This window comes from Onychomys torridus, chromosome 1 (genome assembly GCF_903995425.1).
Source record: "Onychomys torridus chromosome 1, mOncTor1.1, whole genome shotgun sequence".
Classification (NCBI taxonomy): Eukaryota; Metazoa; Chordata; class Mammalia; order Rodentia; family Cricetidae; genus Onychomys; species Onychomys torridus.
In genome coordinates this window covers 90,579,769-90,595,573 of record NC_050443.1, presented here as the reverse complement: position 1 = coordinate 90,595,573, position 15,805 = coordinate 90,579,769, and the positions used below count along the sequence as shown (strand labels likewise).

General features: G+C 47.2%; 1 protein-coding gene across 2 annotated transcripts in view; it reads right to left on the bottom strand.

Moving 5' to 3' along the window:
- The window catches only part of Parva (parvin alpha), a 160,073-nt gene that overhangs the window by 41,467 nt on the left and 102,801 nt on the right, over positions 1-15,805 (bottom strand). For both annotated transcript variants that reach the window (XM_036195947.1, XM_036195938.1), the window contains exons 2-4: positions 4,981-5,070; positions 4,146-4,216; positions 1,195-1,297 (exon numbers count right to left, since the gene is read on the bottom strand). In XM_036195947.1, coding sequence (XP_036051840.1) covers positions 1,195-1,297; positions 4,146-4,216; positions 4,981-5,070 — 264 coding nt within the window. The remainder of the gene's footprint in view (positions 1-1,194; positions 1,298-4,145; positions 4,217-4,980; positions 5,071-15,805) is intronic.

Sequence of the window (15,805 nt, the reverse complement as noted above, 5' to 3'; positions counted from 1 at the left end):
GGAGGAGCAGATGTGAGTCTAGAAGCTTCTCAGTAACTCAGACAGGTGCAAAGAAGGTAAGTGAAAACAGCATGTCAGACGGACTCCGAGAGGTCTCTGAGTAAGAAGAGGGTCTTGGCAACATTGCACATGGGGTGGCTGACAAGGAGAGGGGTACTTCTCTAGAGGGGTCTACTCAGTACAAAGTACACCCAGGCAGAGGTGGCTAAAAGATAGCCAGACATTGGGATTAGAATCTTAGGCCACTGTGGGCCCAAGAGACAAGGAGGATGAGAAAGGGAAGCCTACTTCATCCATTGCTGACTAAGATCACCCAGAAATCTCCTTTTCTTCCCCTTGGCCTTAGATTTCCATATGAACAGTTGGGAAGGCACACAGGAACAGTGTGTGTGTGTGTGTGTGTGTGTGTGTGTGTGTGTGTGTGTGTGTGTGTGTGTGTGACAGCACATACTTTATACTTAGGAGCACTCAGCTTAGAGAGGGACAGAGGAACACACATAGGTCCATATATCACAACTGCACACGTGCATGTTCACAGACAGACATACATACAGGCGTCTATAGATGACAGGAACATACACAGGCCTACAGATCATAGAGTAACACATACAGCTCCATAGACACACAAAGGCACACATACATTTACATGTCCATAGGTCACAGAAGGACATACACATTCATATGTGTCTGTAGACAACAAGAGACGCACACATGAACACTCCCATAGACCATAGAGGAGTGCAGACAAGTACATAAACCCCAAAGGGTCCCCCACATGTCCATAGATCCCTGCTATTACAGTACCTCCCTGCCAAGTGAATATACACACGCACATACCCATACACCCATCAGTCATAGAAGTCTAAAGACCACATCGGGCTACTCACACATGTGTGAATCTACCTAGTGAGGCCCTGAGATCAGTTCCCTGGGGGGATGAGGTGTGCTTTGCATCTCTGCAGTGGGGGCTTCTCATCAACCCAGCTGATGACCCAGAAGGCCAGGGAGCAGATCTATGTTCCCTTCTCACAATTCCATCATATAAAGCAGTACCCCCAGAGGGCAGCTAAAGGGCCCGTGTTTCCATTGTTCCACTCTGTCCACTTAAACACCTCTCGAGTGAGGCACTGTGGGTGGCCTGGACCTGCCTGTCGGCTAAGAGCCAGCTCTCATCCCTGATTTTCCCTCTCCTACCGAAGAGCTTCTGCAGGACTTGGCCATCGTAGAGATCTTCAGCCAGGTCCTTCACAATGATTCTTTCTCCCACCAACACGTCATTGATCCAATCAATGAGCACCTACAGAGAGAGCGTAAAGGTCAGAGAAGAATTGCTGCCTGTGTGTTTGGGAATCAGCTTTCTCATGCTGGACGATGAAAATCTACAGGAACTTCAATCTTGATTAAGAGCAACATAGCAGTCAGGGGAGCAGGGTGCAAATGTAGGGGTGAGCCCCAGTAAGCCCTGAGCATTTGCAGAGTGTGCTGGCTGGTTTTATGTCAACTTGACACAAGCTAAAGTCTTCTGAGAGAGGGAGCCTCAGCTGAGAAATGCCTCCAGTGATCTGGCTGCATCAAGCCTGTAGGACACTTTCTTTCTTTTCTTTTCTTTTTCTTTCTTTCTTTCTTTCTTTCTTTCTTTCTTTCTTTCTTTCTTTCTTTCTTTCTCTCTCTCTCTCTCTCTCTCTCTCTCTCTCTCTCTCTCTCTCTTTTTTTCTTTCTTTCTTTTTGGCTTTTTCAAGACAGGGTTTCTCTGTGTAGCTTTGCACCTTTCCTGGAACTCGCTGTGGAGACCAGGCTGGCCTCGAACTCACAAAGATCTGCCTGCCTCTGCCTCCCAAGTGCTGGGATTAAAGGCGTGTGCCACCATAGCCCAGCTGACATTTTCTTAACTAGTGATTGAACTGGGAAGGGCCTGGTTCTTTGTGGACGGTGTCATCCCTGGGCTGGTAGTCCTGGGTGCTATAAGAAAGCAGGCTGACTAGCCTTGAGGAGCAAGCCAGTAAGCATGTTCCTCCATAGCCTGGGCATCAGTTCCTGCCTCCAGGTTCCGGACTTGTTTGAGTTCCTGTCCTGACTTTCTTCAGTAATGGACAACAGACTCTAGGCTGAAATAAACCCTTCCCTCCCCAAGTTGCTTATCATCAGTGTTTTATGACAGCAAGAGAAACCCTAACTAGGACACTACGATTAGTCTCTCTAGTGTGGGCAGTACCAGTGAGTCAGCTGCCCTGCTCTGACTCTGCCAGGCCTTCCCTCAATGGGATGGGCCTCATACCAGGCAAGAGTATGGCCTCTGGAGTCATGTGAATGGGTCAAAACCCCAGCTCCACCTACTAACCTGTGTGTGCACCACAGCCATCTCCAGCTGTGCACACAAGTGTCTGCATCCCTCTGGTGTCCATGATGTACATGTGTCTGCCCCTCTGGGGTCAACTCACAGCCATCTCCAGCTGTGCACACAAGTGTCTGCATCTCTCTAGTGTCCATGATGTACGTGTGTCTGCCCCTCTGGGATCTACTCACACCCTGCGCACGTGCACACTCTTGTCATCTCTGAGCGTGTGTGTGCCCATCCCTGTCATTTGTGAGTCTGAGGCAAGCTTATTACTTCCATTGAGCCTCTGGTTCCAGATCCCTAACAGTGCAGACTAAAGTACTCTCCATGGTAGGTGGTAGAAAAGAATTACCCATGACAATGGCCAGATACTCCATGGAAGGCAGACCTTAGCACATCCAACACTTGCCCTTAGGGTACTTATTCTCCCCCTTAATTTTTTGAGACAGGGTTTCTTCAATGAACCTGAAGTTGAACATTTTGTTGAGACCAGCTTTCTCCATGCCCTTCTTCCCTCAGTGAAAGGCTTCAAGTGCATGCCAGCACACCTGGTTTCCATCCTGTGGATTCTAGGATTCAGAGTCAGGTCCTCATGCTTAGCAAGCCCTTCACCCACTAAGCCCTCTTCCAGGGCCCCATCTGCCAGCTTTTATGAAAGATTCTTTCCTCATTCCCTTCGTTTTCTTCCCTTCCAGCCCATGTATATGAAATACCTGCTATCCATGGCATATTATACTAGACTTGGGGATAGAATGGTTCCAAAGAAAGGGAAGTTTCTAAACCCAAGCAGCCCACTGGCAGGGAGACTAGAAGAGAGAAAAGGGGAAGGGAGAGAGGAAGGGAGGGGGTAGCGAGGGAGGAAGGGAGAGAGAAAGAGAGTGATCACTTACTCCAGGAGCTGGAGCATGTGGAGACTCCACTGACACACTAAATCCAAGGGGCCACTGCTACACAGAGAGGCTGAGTCATAGCAATGGTCATCAGAGAGGACTTCCTGGAGGAAGTGGTGTGCAGGAAGCCAGAGACCATCTAAGTAGAGAGAGCTGCTTAAACAGACAACCTGGGGACAGGGACTGCTGCAGCCAGCATTCAGCTGTCCCCATGTTGCTAGGTAGATAATCTGAGGCTGAAGAGAGCCAGAGCAAAGACTCAAATGCCACCCGACCTTGCATTTGATAGAAAACTACAGACAGGCTTTCAGCAGGAAGACATTAGGGGTAGACTTGTAAACCAAGAGGAGGGGCACAGGTCAGGGGACAAGAAGGGACAGGTGAATGGCAGAGGAGTTACTGCATGATGGCCAAAGTGCTGCATGTAACATATAGCCTCCTTCCTCGCCATCTCTTTCCTCTTCCTCTTCCTTCCAAGTACTCCAGGCTACCTCAGACTCTATGTTGCTCAGGGTAACCTTGGATTTCTGATCCTTCTGCCTCTACTTCCCAAATGCTGGGATTACAGTCATGTCCCACCATGCCAGGCTATGCTCTGCTGGGGAATCAAACCCAGAGCTGTGTGCATGCTAGGAGAGTACTTTACCAACTGAGCCACACTCCAGCCCCCAATTCCTTCTCTCTACACCAGCTAGATCATAAGCAATTCACTTGGCTTCCTAAGACTTAGTTCCCTCACCTGGAAAATGGGGCTGTTCCTGATTTTGACTTTCTAAGTTCCTCTGAGGGAGGACACTATGTCCTCCTTGTAGTGTGCCCTGTGTGGTGCCTTCATAGAGCAGGTGGTCTGTGGACACCTGGCAAGGCCAGGAGGGTAGGGGAAAGTCTCCCAGAAGCTAGCTCTCCTCATTTCTTCTTACCTTCATCAGCTCTTGAAGCTTGGGATCACTGCGTGAGTTTGGATCGACCATCGTCCGCACCTCATTCTCCTCTGTAAAAGGAAACAGTTTCTGCACTGGCTGCCGCCTACTGCAAAAAGAAGCTTCTCTGAGGAAGGCTGAGAGCAGCCGAAGTGCTGGGGAAGGTAACTGTGAGCGTTCCGCTCCGAGGGAACATGGAGGAAGAGGGGACAGCCATAATGTAAGAGCCAGAGGAGGGTGGAGAGGAGCACTGTGACATGCTGTCCTCTGGACACTTCGTGGCCACTACACTTACAAACCCACAGCCGCTGTGGCTCCCTGAACCAGATGTGTACGAGATCAAGCCAGAGAGAACTCCAGTCTGGATGGAGGAGGGGCTCCGGAGGCTCCACCCCTTGCTGAGGAGTTAGAGGCAGTTGGTGGCTGCTGAAGGAGAATGAATGATTCTTGGGTGGTGTATCCACTTGTGGGCTGCCTATGTTCCTGTGGATGGCTCCCCAGCTGTGCACATACAGGCAGCGTTAACTGGATTTAGTGGGTCATTAGAGAGGAGAGGGAGAAGGGGGAGGAGGAGGAGGAGGAGGAGGAGGAGGAGGGGGAAGAGATGAAATGGGAAGGGGGATGCCTTGGGGGATTTGGATGTTGGAGAGAAAATAGATGTGAATACAATCATATTTCATTACATACATGTATGGAATTCTCAAAGATTAAATTTTTAAAATTAAAAATTAAAAAACAATCCTAAAACTGGAAGAAGAGACAGAAAAAGAAAAGGAGTTTGGTGGGCATGTCTAAGCTGTGGGCACTGAGCTATTCTAGACACAAGGACCCTTACCCAGCATGGTGTCCTCAGGGTCCAGCTCGAAGGAGATGGGGCTCAGTGGCAGGTTGATGGCGTTCATTCCTTCCTCCTGGAACTCAGATACTAAAAGACAAGGAAGAGCCTGGTCACATGTCAGGGAAGGATGACGGGGTAGGGGAGGACTCTACAACATCTGTGATCCATACTGATGTTGTGAGAATGTTCCTCTGCCCCCAGACAGCCATCTCATAGTTGCTTCCCAGCCTGAGATATCCACAGCTGCTCTCTGCTAAAATGACCTAATTGTTCCTTTAATCTCAACTTTCTGCCTGTCATTCCTCTCACTTTCCTGAGAAAAGGGGAGTCACAAATGCAGACATCCATCTTCTCCCAGGGAATATTCTGGAACGAACAGGAGCAGGGTGGGCACAGCTACGCTCTGTCTTTGGCCTCTGCCTGTCCTGCCTCAGGGCTCACTGACCCTGCCTCCTCACTGTGGAAGGAGGAAGGAGGCCATCGCTCTCAGGCTGTTATCTCCTGAGTCTTTTCCACGTGCAGTTGACCCTTTCTGAGACATTCATACATCTTCGGATGACCTGCCTTCCCTCCTGCATCTAACCCCAGCCGCTGTGTGGGAACATCCCAGGCTCTGGGCTCTGGTTCCGGTTCCTCAGCTCTCAAGAACTATGGTACCAGGTCTAGGCACTACCACTTTACAGTCTTGAATCCTTAGCTGAAAATGAACTTCCAGTGGAACCACTAACTTAAACACTTTTTATTACGTTTAATTTATTTTGGAGTGTGTGTGTGTGTGTGTGTGTGTGTGTGTGTGTGTAATATGGAGGTCAGAGAACAACGTGAAAGAGTAGGTTCTCTCCTATCATACTACCGTATGCAGAGGTTGAACTCAGGTCACCAAGCATGGCAGCATGCACCACTGAGCCATCTTGTCAACCTGACTACTAATTTCTTTTCATTTTTCAAATACTATAAATCTGCAGTCCAATTTAGCAAAAGAACTATTAGAGCAGGTTAGTGACCTAGAGCCCTGCTTCTTCAAGCACACAATCCCACATGAACCTTGTGGGAAAAGATTCCTGCCCCCAAGTCAGCTGTGCACCACACACTTGGTGTTGACCTTGGCATACTTTCCTAAAAGCTGGAACTCACACACTCTCACTTTTCACCAATTAAGCACTGAAGGGTCATTTTCTCTGAAGGTGTTGGTTACTGGGAGGTTTGAAGGTGCTAATGCAGGAGCAGCAATCAACCTTAATGAAAGCAACAGCCCATCTTTCCATTTCATTCATTCATTCATTCATTCATTCATTCATTCACTCATTCTTTATTGACTCAGGTCTCCCTGATTGTAGCACAAGGCAGCTACTTACCCATTTGTAGCTGGATAAGGAAATGAGTCAGCCGCACCAACATAGAGAAACAGGTCTTACCTTAAAGGGACATTCACATTAGGAAGTCCCTGGCCAGTGGACTCTTGTTTGTATGTATGTTGTATGAGTGTATGCATATATGTGGGTGTACATGCCTTCCATACAGGGTCCAGAAGAAGACATTGGATGTCTTCCTCTATCGTTCTCTGCCTTATTCCTTTGAAACAAGGTCTCTTACTGAGACTGAAATTTCTGCCCTCAGTGCTGGGGCTACAGGTAGGTACAGCTATGCTCAACTTTTATGTGGGTACTGGGGATTCAAACTCAGATCCTCATGCTTGTGGAGTAAGTGCTCTTCTCCACTGAGGCATCTCCTCATCCCTGTGAATAGCAGGCTTTTAACATTCCTCGGACATTACCCAGCTCCTGTCTCCAAATTCATTCAACTGCCTTTTCTGTATAATCCTCCATAAAACATAGGAAAATACAGGTGACCTGGAAGCTTCAGTGAACCATACAGGGCTGCACATTTGTTTTCCAGCTAAACGCACTTCTTCTTTGGACTTCATGCACTTTGCTCTTTTCTGGACACACACACACACACTCTCTCTCTCTCTGTCTCTCTCCTTCCTTCCTTTTTCTTTCTTTCTTTCTTTCTTTCTTTCTTTCCTTCCTTTCTTCCTTTCTTTCCTTCCTTCCTTCCTTCCTTCCTTCCTTCCTTTCTTTCTTCCTTTCTTTTCTTCCTTCCTTCCTTCCTTCCTTCCTTCCTTCCTTCCTTCCTTCCTTCCTTCTTTCCTTTCTTTCTTTTTGAAACAGAGTCTCTCTCTCTATAGTTCTCTGAATGGCCTGGAACTTACTATGTAGACCATGTTAGCCATGAACACACAGAGATCCTTCTGCCTCTGATTCCTGATTGCTACTGCACCTGTCAAAAGCCCAACTTTTATTACTCAACACACCCTCCAGGTGACTACCAGGTGGTGGAAATAGCCTAATTAAATACAGATGTGGGAGCAGCTTAGGTACCTGAAGGCAGCCCAGGCTGCTTCCTTGAATGCTGAGACTCCTCCTGACTTCTGACTCTTCAGCTTGTCTCTTCTGTGAGGTTTTATACAATCATTTAAATTTCACTGAATTAAGCACTCACATCCTTAGCTATACCAAACACATTTTAAGTACTCAAAGGTCCTTGGTGTCTGCAGTCCCCACAACACCATGATGCAACATTTCCCACACAGGAAGTCTAATTGTCTGATGTGTTCTTAGGAGATCCAGTTGGCCTACACACGGAGGACATTCACGTAAGAAGTCCAGGCAGGCCTGATGAATGAGCCTCTATTTACGACTTTGAAGTCTACTGAGATCTCAAGTTTAGACATCCAAGACAGAACTTGAGATTCAGCACCCTCGTGCCTATCACAACCATGCAAAAATAAACCCACTCTCTCTCTCTCCTCCTCAGTGGGAGGTACCACTGTTTATACCAGGGGTGTCCCACCTGGTGCTCATGGGTGCTCATGGGTATTCTCATGCTACATGTGACCTAAGGTTGCTATGGATATGGCCCAACATACTTAAAAATCATGATGAGATGTGTATGTGTATCTGTATGTATGTATATATGTGTACATATGTATGTAAGTGTATGTATGTGTGTTGGTACCTTGGTTGCATGGTGCTTGATCTTTAACTTAGAAGATGAATGCTTTGTATTAAAATGTCACATGAAATACACATACATATTCTTTTGAAGGACCCTGGTTTACCAAATGGTTCAAGTTGAAATCTGGAGAGACACTACTTGGGCTCTTCTCCCTCACCCTCTTTATCACACATACAGACTGGAAAGCTTTCTAGGCCCCACCCCACCAAGCCAGGACCCCAGTCTAGCCCCTCCTCAGCAACACTTCCCACCCCCAATCCTGGCTCAAGCCAAATTCTCCTCCATCTGTCCATCAGAACCACTTCCTATCCAGCCTACCACTTTCTCTTGAATTTCCCACTCCCACCTACTTGGCACTGTGCAGCCAGAACGCTGTAGGAAATGCAAAGGAGCCGGTCCATTCATCCATCCTCCTGCCTTCAACTCCCCCACAGTCCCTCATCACACTCTGGACTCCTGGCTGTGATTGTCAAGACCTCTGCTCAGCCTTCTGCTGCCCTTAGATTTTCTTCACTTGAAGAAATCACGGTAGGGATGCTTTTCCAATGTTCCCCAAATCAGAAGGCGAGCTGCGTGAAGTTGTTGGTGACAAGGTCTAGTGTCGCTCAGGCTGGCCTTGAACTTACTGTGTAGCTGCTGTGTAACAGTTTCCTCCGAGATCAGAACATTCTACCCCATGGAAAGCTTTTTAAGCAGGAAGAGAAACAACTCAAAACAGCTCCAGGAAGTCCCTGAAACAGATTCACTAGGCCCCTCCCGGACAGATTAAGTTAAAAAAAAAGCCGAGAATCCCTCTGTTGTGGTTGGAATAAGAATGGCCCCTCATAAAAGCATATAATTGAATGCTTAGTTATCAGGGAGTCATAGGATTACGTGGTGTATCCTCGTCGGAGGAAGCATGTTTCTGAGGGTGGGCTTTAGATTTCAAGAACCCAAGCTGGCCGGGTGGCTCTTTCTCTTCCTGCTGCCTGCAGATTGAGATTAGAACTCTCAGCTACTTCCCAGCACCATGTCTGCCTGTGTGCTGCCATGCTCTCTGGCATACTGGACTAAAATCTCTGAAACTGTAAGCAAACCCCAATAACATGTTTTCTTTTGTAACAGTTGCCAGGGTCATGGTGTCTCTTCACAGCATTAGACCATGGACTAAGACACCCTCCTCAGACAGAGGAAAGCTGAGCTGCAAAGAAGACTCTGAGACCAGACCAGCTGCCTGGAAGAGGTTTAGACCAACTGAGGCACCTGGAAAGGACACTCTCCGACCTGTTGAGCTGCCTGTAGGCTGTGCAGTGTGCTCAGCCTTGTGACCTGTCACCCATGCTGGGGTGGGCTTTGGTGATACAGTTGTCTTTGAGTCATTTCTGCCCCTGCAGGTAACTCTTCACCCATATTCCTGTAAATAACCCCATAAAACTCATGGTTCACCAAATTGTTCCTTGGTGGTATCTCTACTTTGGTTTGTCATGGGTTCCCTATCTGGGGTGAGTAGATGCGTGTATTGCATCTCCCCAGGAAAAGTTTGTCGAATAATAGCCAAAGATGACCTTGAACTTCTGAAGCTCTGGCCTCTACCTCTTATGCTAGGACCACAAGCATTTATTATCAGCCCCCTGGTTATGTGGCACTGGGGACTGAAGCCAGGACTTTGTACATGCCAGGAAGCAGTCTATCAGCCTAGACTCACCCCGCAAGCCAGGGGACGCTTTGTCCTCTATTCACTATCAGATTCCCAAAGAGGCCAGACAGCAGAGTGCTTAGGAACTAGACTGCCTAGATTCAAAGCCAGGCTCTACCACTTCCAAGCTATGTGACCTTGGACAAGTCCACTAGTTTCAGGTGACTCAGTTTCCTCATCTACAGGACGGGAGTAATAATATTGCCAACTTCCTGGGTCTGTTTGAAAAAGAAAATGAGTTCCTAGTTGCTGTGGACATCGCTCTGTATAAATAAAATGCTGATTGGCCAGGAGCCAGGCAGGAAGTATAGGTGGGACAAGCAGAGAAGAGAATTCTGGGAACAGGAAGGCTGAGTCAGGAGCCACTGCCAGCCGCTGCCATGAGTACCAAAATGTAAGATACTGGTAAGCCATGAGCCATGTGGCAAGGTATAGATTTATAGAAATGGGTTAATTTAAGATATAAGAACTAGATAGCAAGAAGCCTGCCACGGCCATACAGTTTGTAAGCAATATAACTCTCTGTGTGTTTACTCGGTTGGGTCTGAGAGGCTGCAGGACTGGCGGGTGAGAGAGCTTTGTCCTGACCATGGGCCAGGCAGGACTGAAGAAAACTTCAGCTACACCTAGTCTCTGAGGAGAGCCATAGAAAACAAGCCACTACTGCTACTTAAAATGATATCTCTAATACTCTCTGCACCTGGCGAGTATTTATTGAATAAGTAACCCAGATTGCAAAGATCACTCTTCAGGGCACAGGCTAGATACAGTGGCAGAATTTGCCTAAGGAGTTTAAGAAAGGCCTTCATGTTGTCAGGGGAGGGGATGGGGAGATGTTGAGCCAGAAACCATTTACATTTTAGTCTGAACTTGAGCCTTGACTCTCTGTGTGCAAGCACATGAATTTCTGAGATAACATTTGCAGCTTGTAGTTGATTAGTTCTTTTGAGACAGGGTCTTGCAGGTAGCCCAGGCTGCCCCAGATTCACTATGTACCACATCCTGGCCTCAAACTTGCAAATCAATCCTCCTTCTGTGACCAGTCTGCATTTAGGAAGAAAACCCACATCTGTCCCAAATGCAGCTGGAGCCAAGGTATAAGCACAGCGGTCTCTAAATATCTCCTAACTAGAAAGATGATATTCCCAGGACTCCTAAAGGTGGGTCTGAATGAGGTCTCCCATTGTGGAGAGTTGTTCAGAATGTTTTCAGATGAACACAGCTTTGGTCAGAACTCCGCCCTCTGGCCTGCCTCTTTAATTCACTCACAGAGACATAACAAGCCCCAGAAGAAAGGCTCAGATATGCTTGCAATTGGAAATGGGTGTTTGGAAGAAACCATTGGGCAGGAACCCCATTCCTGTTCCATTAACCGCTGACTCAGAGCCAGTTGTTTGTAAAAGCCAATATGCAAACTGCTCCGTCTGCGCCTGGCCCCCGCCCCACGAGGCCCCATTAGCGGCCACTTTCCCAAAACAGCCCGCCTGCTTTGGAAGGTTCCTTTCTATTCAACCCCAGCAGGGCCCAGCAGCGGCCCGCTTGCCAATCCCTGAGCTCGGAAAGACAAAGGGCCGAGACTGAATTTTCTCAGAGCAGAATCTGAAGATGTTGTTTACTCTAGAATGGTCTGAAGCGCTCGGCCTGAGGGTGCAGCCTCTAGCGGCTCACCGGCCATTAGTCATAACTTAATAAAAGCCTAAATGGTTAGCTGAAGGGCGGGCTGGGAAAGCTCCGAGATTGCCTTAGTTCACCCCAGGAGAAGGGGTTTCTTCCTTTCATTTTATTCTCTAGAAAATGCCATCTGAAATGAAGTCCAAGTGGCCAGTCCAAAGGCAGATACAGGGATTTGAAAGAGCTGGATTCGAATCCTTCTTTGGTTTTTATTAGCTGTAGGACCCGATGTGGCTTCCTGCAGTTAGGCCCAAAGCGATTCTCTCTGAAATAACAGGAGCTAACACTTCGGGTTCCCTCCAGTGTTGTTATTCTTTTGAAGGAATCCCCATTTTTGTCTAGGAGTTAGCTGTCCCTCCTGTGTCCCGGGAGAGATTCCGATGCGCCCCACCCCAGCATTGGGGGGATCATATAATACAACTCTAGTCACTGAGCTGTGAGTGGAAATATTTCTAGGAATTTTTTAGGAATGATTTGCCTCCAGTTAAGAAAGAGTCCCGGGCTGGAGAGATGTCTCAGAGGTTAAGAGCACCGACTGCTCTTCCAGAGGTCCTGAGTTCAATTCCCAGCAAGCACATGGTGGCTCACAACCATCTGTAATGAGACCTAGTGCCCTTTTCTGTATACATAATAAATCAATCTTTAAGAAAGAGTCCCAAGGAAGGTAAGTGTCGCCTTTCCCATCATATTGTATCAGGCTATCACGTGGAAGTTTGCACGGATATTTTATAGCCAAGAGGTGAGTTAGCCTAAACAAGAAGCTAATATGCTGAAGCTGGCAGGAATGAAGGAAAAAAAAAAGGGTTTTGTTGATACCCCTGGAACCACCCCTTACTATTTAAACTGGAAAAGTAGATGTTTTCTTGTGGCACAACCTACCCAATCAATGCACATGAACCAATATTACACTGAGAGCATAGGTCTGTAATAGATGGTAACTTTACCTCCCCTTTCTCTCCAGGAGGAACAAAATAGCTAGAGGACATGCCGAACCCTAAAGGAGAGAAACAAGTGTGGAAAAAAGAATGAAGAAAGGTTCTAAAAGTAAGAGAGCATTGGGGGTGGGGCTCAGCTGGTGGGGCTCAGCTGGTTGGGGTGCTTGCTTGGCACACATGAAGCCCTGGGTTCCAGTTCCAGGAAGTGGAGCACACAGTAACCCTGGCCCTGGGCAAGTGGAGACAACAGGATCAGAAGTTCAAGACCATTCGTAGTGAGTTTGAGCCTCTTGGCTTATATTCAGTCCACCGATAAGCATTACTGGGTGCCTCCTGTGGAGTCTGGAGACCTGCCTCACTCTGCTCCCAGGACTGGAAGAGACATGCCAGGGGAACAATGGGATCAGTGTGCTGCACTCCAGGCGCCAGATGGGAACCAGAGGAGCTTCTGGGAATGGGGCTGATGCTGAAGGCTGTGGGGTGGAGGGGTTCCTAGAAAAAGGGCCATTTGAGTAGGACTTTGGAACATCTAAATTCTCATCTAACACGAGTAGACCCCCAAAACACATATGTGTAAAAATAGGGAGGTTTAGGAAACCAGGGTATGGGTTGAAACAGTGGCCATGATGTCTGAATGCTAGTTTGGAGCATGCACATTCAATGAAGGGGAAACAAGGCAGGGGCAGAGAAGTGGATGGGCCCAGAGTGTTAGAGCCCTGGGCTTAGTCATAAGGAGAAGGTAAAAGCAGAATGCCCCCAATGAACAAAATATAAGGGAGTGCCCAAGGCTGCAGGAGGTGCCGTTATCACTGTATTACCGCTCTCCCACATATGAGAAAGAATGCCTGGAATTTGAAACTAAAAGCAGTGTTATTGCAGTATCCCAAAATGTAACTCTTAGGGAGAAACCAAGTGGATAGGATTGACCTACGGGCCATAGAAACCTCTCAGTTAAAGCCATAGGAAGCTATTTCCTTGTTAGCGACAAACTGAGCCTGAAGCTCGCATGCAAAGGCAGCTCACAGTACTGACAGTAGACTTCTAGACACTAGGATAGCTATCATAGTCAAACCAGGATGGCATTGATAAAGGGATAATGACATAGAACAGAGAATTCAGAAACAGACCCAGACAGGGTCTCATGGATCCCTGGCTAGCCTTGAACTTATCATGTAGTTGAAGGTGATCTTGAACTCCTGATCCTCCCATCTCCACCTCTCCACTGCTGGGATTATAGGTGTGTTCTATCACACTGGGCTTAGGTAGTGCTGGGGATGGAACCCGGGGCTTGCATGCTAGGCAAGCTCTTTACCCACTGAACTCCTTCCTTCCCAGCAACCTCATTCTTCTCTGCTGAAGACACAAAGGCAATTCCACACAGAAAACACAGTCCTTTTAACAAAGGATCCTGCAGCGATGACTGGATGTCCAGATGTAGAAAAGTCAACGTTTCCCCAGACTTGAAATCACCACAGACCTAAATCTAAAGTATGACGGTCTAAGAAGCCTCTCTGTCCCCCTCAAAAAAAAGGGGGGGAGTAATGGCTTTGGGTGTGGCAATGCATTTTTAAGATAAAACAGTAAGGAAAATCTACAAAAGAAATCTGTTGAGCCTTATTCAAACACCTGCTCTCTGAAGGACATGGCTAAAGAATGAGAAGGGGCTGGAGAGATGGCACATATACACATATACACATGCTAACTCATGTCACACACACACACACACACACACACACACACACACACACACACATGAGAGTGGACACATCAAACTTGGAACAATTCCAACAACAAAATACAAATAATGTTGGATTATAAGCAAAGGCATACAATAACTATCCAGGTATCCATACTGATATAAACAACTGAATAAATGAACAAATGAGGGAGAATTTGATGTAAAATTCAAATAACTGCTGGGTTTAGGGACACTCACCCTTAATCCCAGTACTGGGGAAGCAGAGGCAGGCAGATCTCGGTGAGTTTAAGGCCAGCCTGGGCTACAGAGTGAGATCCAGGACGGCACAGAGCGGTGGTTCTCAACCTTCCTAGGCTGCAACCCTGTAGTACAGCTCCTCATGTTGTACTGATGCCATAAAATTATTTTTGTTGCCACTTCATAACTGCAATTTAGCTACTGTTATGAATCATAATGTAAATGTAAAATCTGTGTTTTTAGTCTTAGACGACTCCTATGAAAGGGATGTTAGAGTCTCCCACAAGAGGGTCATGACCCACAAGTTGAGAACCACTGGTATTAGAGAGCCCCTACCTCCATAATGAATGAATGAATGAATGAATAAACTTGCAGATAACTTAGTCCATCTTTACTGTTCAAACTGGGTCACAATTGCCCACTCCTTAGGTGTGGCCTGAGACAGCCAGGTACCTCCCTCTACAGCATTGTAAGGAAAAGAGGGACAAGCCATGGCTTTGCACTGGAGCATCCTGACACATTGCTGCCTCAGCGACATAACAAGTCAACATGAATGGCCATGTGGCATGTTGATTCCACATACTATGATAGGGTGAGGTAAAAATGCTACTTTAACTTTTTTTCTCAAAAGCGACATCCCAAAGCTTAATGAGGAGAAAGACTTCAGCCACATCCCAGTAGAAGGAGAACACACAAAAAACACTTGGCTAAACCGGGCGGTGGTGGCACATGCCTTTAATCCCAGCACTCGGGAGGCAGAGGCAGGCGGATTTCTGTGAGTTTGAGGCCAGCCTGGGCTACAGAGTGAGTACCAGGAAAGGGGCAAAGCTACACAGAGAAACCCTGTCTCAAAAAACAAAACAAAACAAAAAACACTTGGCCAGTGGCCAGAGGAATGGCTTACCAGTTAAGAACACTAGCTGCTCTTCTAGAAGACATGGGTTGGAATCCCATCGTCCATTTGGTGGTTCACAGCTGTACCAGGCATGGATGTGATACACAAACATATATGCCAGCAAAGAATTCATACACATCAAAAAAGAAAGAAAGGAAGGAGGGAAGAAAGGAAGAGGGAAAGACAGACAGACAGATAGACAACAGCAAATCCCAAACACTTGGCCAGCTCTCCTCAGAACTGTCAATGTCACTGAAACCCAAGTCTATAAGACTTACAGCCAAGAAGATCTTTAGAGAGGAGGGAACTGGGCACAGTGCCCCACACTTGTGGTCCCAGGGCTTGGGAGTAGAGGCAAGAGGATCAAGGGTTCAAGGCCAGCCCTGGCCTCAAAATGAGTTTGAGGCCAGCAAGGGATATAGGAGGTCCTGTTTTAGAAAACCAAGACCAGGGCTAGTGAGATGAGTTGGCAAGTCAAGGTGTTTGCTGAGTTCAATCCATAGGACCTACACAGTAGAAGGAGAGAACTCATTTCTCAAAGTTGTCCTCTGACCTCCACATGTGTGCCATGGCAGACATGTACTTCTACACCACACAAAATAAATGTAAAAAAACAAAATATGAAAACAACCAAAACCAACCACTATGCCACTGAACTATGATTTTAACAAATATACTGTACTTAATAATGT